The sequence below is a fragment of the Mustela lutreola genome, chromosome 10 (genome assembly GCF_030435805.1).
Source record: "Mustela lutreola isolate mMusLut2 chromosome 10, mMusLut2.pri, whole genome shotgun sequence".
NCBI classification, from domain to species: domain Eukaryota; kingdom Metazoa; phylum Chordata; class Mammalia; order Carnivora; family Mustelidae; genus Mustela; species Mustela lutreola.
The window spans coordinates 37,087,568-37,093,036 of NC_081299.1; the positions used below are offsets into that span (position 1 = coordinate 37,087,568).

Below are 5,469 nucleotides of genomic sequence, written 5' to 3' on the forward strand. Positions count from 1 at the left end.
GTGATTAGCATTGACCCAAAGAGGAGGGAGATGAGGGAGAGGCCCACAGAGAGGGGGAGGGGGAGGGGTCCAGGACCGGACCGACCCAGTGGAGATGGGGAAGGGATTGAGGCTTGGTCTGGAAGGACTGACCCAAAGGGAAGAGACCAAGGGAGGGGCGACATGTAGGTGGTAGGGGACTGTGAACATGGTAAGGGGATTGGGGAAGCGATTCAGGGAGGAGGCGCTGGCCGGCGGGGGAAGATCCGAGCCCTCTCCCCAGGCTTGGGGGGGACAGAGGAGGGGGGCCGCGTCCATATAAGGCGAGTCGGAGGCCCCTGCTCTCTCCGAGCTGCGCGGGCAGGGGCGGCCGCATCCCGATGACCGGGCGCAGCGACATGGAGCCGCCTGCCGCTTTCTCGGGCTTCCCCGCCCTGCCCTCGGTCGCGCCGTCGGGGCCGCCGCCGTCGCCACTAGCCGGGGCCGAACCGGGGCCGGAGCCCGAGGAGGCGGCCGCGGGCCACGGGGAGCCGGAGTCCGCCCCCGCACCGGGCCCGGGACGGCGGCGGCGGCGGCCCCTGCAGCGCGGGAAGCCGCCCTACTCGTACATCGCGCTCATCGCCATGGCGCTGGCGCACGCCCCTGGCCGCCGCCTCACGCTGGCCGCCATCTACCGCTTCATCACCGAGCGCTTCGCCTTCTACCGCGACAGCCCGCGCAAGTGGCAGAACAGCATCCGCCACAACCTGACGCTCAACGACTGCTTCGTCAAGGTGCCGCGCGAGCCGGGCAACCCGGGCAAGGGCAACTACTGGACGCTCGACCCCGCGGCCGCCGACATGTTCGACAACGGCAGCTTCCTGCGGCGCCGCAAGCGCTTCAAGCGAGCCGAGCTGCCCGCGCTGCCCGCCGCCGGCCCGCCGCCCTTCCCCTACGCGCCCTACGCGCCCGCGCCCGGCCCCGCGCTGCTCGCCCCGCCGCCACCCGCCGCCGCGCCCGGGCCCTCGCCGCCCGCGCGCCTCTTCAGCGTCGACAGCATGGTGAGCCTGCCGCCCGAGCTGGCGGGGCTGGGCGCCTCCGAGCCGCCCTGCTGCCCCGCGCCCGACGCCGCCGCCGCCGCCTTCGCCCCCTGCCCGGCCGCAGCCTCCCCGCCGCTCTACTCGCCGGGCCCCGAGCGCCTGGGGCTGCCGGCGCCGCGCCCCGGCCCCGGCCCGCTCCCCGCCGAGCCCCTGCTGGCGCTGGCCGGGCCCGCCGCCGCGCTCGGCCCGCTCGGCCCCGGGGAGGCCTACCTGCGGCCGCCGGGCTACGCGCCCGGGCTCGAGCGCTACCTGTGAGCCGCTGCGGCCGCCCGCCCCGCGCGCCCCGTCTCTGCCGGTCTTTGCCAGTCTCGGAGCGCGCCTCGGGGAACCAGCGCACCTTTGACACCTGGCTGTCCCCATGCGGGCACCCTCCAGCCTTCTCTCCCCCGGCCCCACCCCCTACCCCCCAACTGTGAGCCCTCCTCCGGGCGCTCCCCCCAGGGGCGCCGTATCGGGTCCCAAATCCCGGAGCTGGATCGCCGCGGGCGAGCTTCCTCCCCAGTTTCTGGTGAGCCCGGAGCCTTCGGAAGCCAGACCTTCGTTCTCACGCCGCCTTCTCGACTGGCTCCAAACTTCTTCGGCCTTCCCTCGTGTTTTCACAACACACTAGAGGTCAGACTCCTGAGATTCCTGACTCCCTTGCTGTCTTGCTCCGTTTCCTCGCAGACTTGCACCCACCCCTCCCTTCCCCGTCTGCACCTGTCTTATTGGGAGAGAGCGCTCCTTCCAAACAGACACACCTGGCTGCGTTATTCCAGTCCTGGAGGACAGTTCTTCCAGATCTCCGAGATGAGAAGGACCAGGGGGTTCCGGACTGAAAGGGGGGCTGGTGGGCTGCCCCAACATCTGAAAAACGTAGGACTTATTGGGTTATTATTTTTTTAATTAAAGCTGGTTTGATTAAAAAAAAAAAGAAGAAGAAGAAGAAGAAGAACTCTTCTCTGGGCTCGGTGTGCTGGCTGGTGACCTGGGGGAGTTATCTGGGGAAATAGAGAGTGGGCTTTGTATGGGATCTTGGGTTGCCACGGGGTGAGCCCCTTGTCAGTTATCAGGCAAAGGTTCATGAAGTGGGATTAGGATGTGATTAAGCCATAGCTGGGCACATAGTGGGCCTAGCAAAATGCTACCACCTGCTGCATCCCAGAAGCTGGTAGGGATGTGCACATGATTGTATTCAGTTAGGGGATTTCTCTGCTGTGTGAGATTATTCCCAGTTCCCATGGATAAGGGAGCACTGGCCACTCCTCTAACAAGTACTTATTCAACGTGCAAAGCACAGTGTAGGCACTGGAAATACATCACTAAGCAAAGGGGCAAAATCCTGCTTTATGGGGCTTATGGATCAGTCCTCAGTCCTCAGAGAAATGAGTGCTCTAGGGCCTTGCACTCAAACTGTGGTCTGTAGACCTTCAGCATCACCCAGGAGCTCGTTAGAAGTGCAGAACCTCAGGCTCCACCTCAGACCCACTGAATCATCAGATTCTGCATTTTAACAAAACTCCCAGCTAATTAGTATGCACAGTATTCTGAAGGAAAGGCACCAGATCAAGGCTGGGGGCTCAATTTAAAAGTCTAAAACTCCCCACTTTAAGAAAGGGGACTATGAACCACATGTTCCCCTGCTGAACTTCCAGAGCTGGACTGTGCTTCATCATCTATGCCTCCTGGTCTACCTCCCTAGCTAGGTTTGAGCTGAGGCAGCCAGAACCTGAACTGGTTACTTCTGACCGTCCCCAGCACCACGGACAGGGCAGCACCTAGGAGAAACTCCTAGGTTGCAGTTTGAGGGAGTTGGACTTTCACCTTGTCCTGCTCCCTGGTGCTGACCCAAATACTAATCCTCAGGCATTCCCAGGTGCCCCAGCACTAACAGTCTAGCAGGGCCTGGATTGAGCACTGGGGGCGGGGGATGGGATGATGTGTCTTGAGTCCATGGTGAATGTGATTTGCGTGTTGGATGTTGGACATGCCTGGTGCACTTCTCTTAGTTACAAGAATTTAAAGTTCTCTTGTGGTGTTGGAAGGTGAGGGTAGAGACTCAGCAGCTTCTAGGGGAGAAAGGGCAAGAAATTTGAGAAGGCAGGAAAGGCCCTCTTTGGTGGTAGGACACTGGGTACAGACTGGGTGGAATGAAATTACCTGAATGGACACCTTCCTTCAGCTATCAACCCCTGTGAGCAAGAGTCAGAACTAATTTGCCTGAAACATAGCAGCCTTTCCCTTAATACTTGACTGACTGACTCCCTGGGGTCTAAGGTGTCTGACTTCCTGAATAATGACTGGGTTGACAGTACTTCGCCACCTTCCTATTTATTCACACTCGCAGTCCTTGCACTGACCTGCAAAAGAGGTAGAGGTGGAGACCATCTCCCCATTTGTTGGATAAGAATTGCTCCTCAGGAGCCCAAGGGGCAGCAAATATCCAGCCTGCCTGGTGTCTAAGGAGTAGAGCTCCACAAACATCAAAATGTAAACTTTCTTCAGTTCCAAATGGTGTTACAGCCCTTCCTCCTGCCTCAGAGAACCTCCTGATAAATTCCTTCCAAATCCAAGAACTGTGTAGGGAAGGGGAGAACCCTTCGCAGTCTGTTGAAGCCAGGAAGTGCCTTGTGAGCTCAGATTTCCATTCCTGCCACTGCCCTGCAGATCTCTGTCCCTGGGGTCTTGGAACTGTGAGGACTAGGTGGGAAATGTATGTACAGAAATACTAGAAAAGTCACCACTAAAGTGGAAAATCAGAGATTTTATTTTATTTTATTTTATTTTATTTTGCCTCTTTAATCTTCCTTTATCCAAAGCATCAAGACTTGCTATGTGTATCCAGGCCCTGTCCTAGGCTCCTAGGCCAATACAGAATCAGATTTGAGACCATTTATGCCCTCACAGAATATGTCATAGCGTACCCTAAGAATTTTGACATTTTGGTAGAGGTTGAACAAACAGAAACAGAAGCTCTAATCCCACTCTCTCTTTAAAAAGCACCAATCAGGGACACCTGTGTGGCTCACTCCGTTAAGCATTTACCTTGGGCTCAGGTCATGATCTCAGGGTCCTGGGATCCGAACCCTATGTTGGGTTCCCTGCCCAGTGGGAGTCTGCTTCTCCCTCTGCCCTTCCCCCTACTCATGCTCTCTCTTTTTCTCTTTCAAATAAATAAAATCTTTTTTAAAAATCAAAAGCACCAATCACTTATCTAGAAGTAAGATTTTAAAATTATTCTCCCTGTCCCCTTTTTGGAGAAAATAATCTGAATGGAGTCTTCAGACACTTTTTTTTTTTTAAAGATTTTATTTATTTGAGAGAGCGTGAGCAATCATGAGCAGGGGGGAAATGTAGAGGGAGAAGCAGACTCCCCATTGAGCAGGGAGTCCAATGCCAGACTCCATCCTAGAACCCTGGGATCATGACCTGAGCTGAAGTCAGATGCTTAACCGACTAAGCCACCCAGGCGTCCAAGCCTTCAGACACCTTAAGTAAATATTTCCCCCTTCATTCTTGTAGAAAGCTAGAAGTCATCTTTAATCTGAAGACAATTTTTGATACTTAATTTTTGTTTTTATTAAATTGAAACAAGCATATAATCAAATAGCAAAGTCCTATGATAGTGCTTTGCCCACTCTCAGGATCCCTGTTTTGTTCCCTATAAGCATCTACTTTCAATTCCTATTTGTCTCCTTTGGAATATAGTTCCACATTTCCATGCTTTTTTTTTTTTTTTAAGATTTTGTTTATTTATTAGAGAGAGAGAGGCAGACAGAGGGAGAGGGAGAAGCAGGCTCCCCCCTGAGCAGAAAGCGTGACTTGGGGCTAGATTCCAGAACCCTGGGATCATGGAGCCAAAGGCAGGAGCTTAACCGTCTGAGCTCCACAGACAACCCCACATTTCCATGCTTATACTCCTCTCTCTTGAAACAGTGATGATTAGCTTCCTATTATAATAATCATTTACCTCTAAAATGGTTATTTCTTTCCATCCCTGCCAAACTACCCACTTCTGACATTTACATCTTACTACCATGTAAATACTGTTCTCTGATAGGATGCTAATGTATCAAGCCTATAATTCTTCTCCTTCTCCTCCTCTTATTCCTCCTCTTCCTCCTCCTCCTTCTTCTGGAAACCTTTCACTTCTCCTGGAGTCAATGCCTTATTTTTTCATTTGCTTAGGTTTCTTTGTACCTATGGTTAAATCTTCATTCCTGTGTCTTCCAAAAGCATTGTGGTAACTTTTTCACAAAGTCAAATTTATCAGAAAATCTGTCATGGCTTTCCGTGGTTGTATTTTTCCTTTCCTGGGAGCATCTCTCCCAGAGTTCTCTGTCCTCCAGATCCAGTCTGAGCTGATCGCTCTCCATGTTTGCTGCTCAGATGTGGACCTGAAATTTCCCTTCACTGTTATCCTAGGGATTTC

General features: G+C 54.2%; 1 protein-coding gene across 1 annotated transcript; it reads left to right on the plus strand.

Annotated features, from left to right (window-relative positions):
• The first annotated feature begins 359 nt into the window (after positions 1–359).
• Positions 360–1,923, plus strand: FOXE3 (forkhead box E3). Its single transcript, XM_059137272.1, has one exon. It carries the CDS (start codon positions 360–362, stop codon positions 1,311–1,313), a length of 954 nt encoding a protein of 317 aa, XP_058993255.1. The 3' UTR covers positions 1,314–1,923.
• Positions 1,924–5,469: the final 3,546 nt, after the last annotated feature.

Excerpts from the sequence above, each read along its gene's own strand:
- FOXE3 (XM_059137272.1), top strand. The coding sequence starts at position 360 with ATGACCGGGCGCAGCGACATGGAGCCGCCTGCCGCTTTCTCGGGCTTC.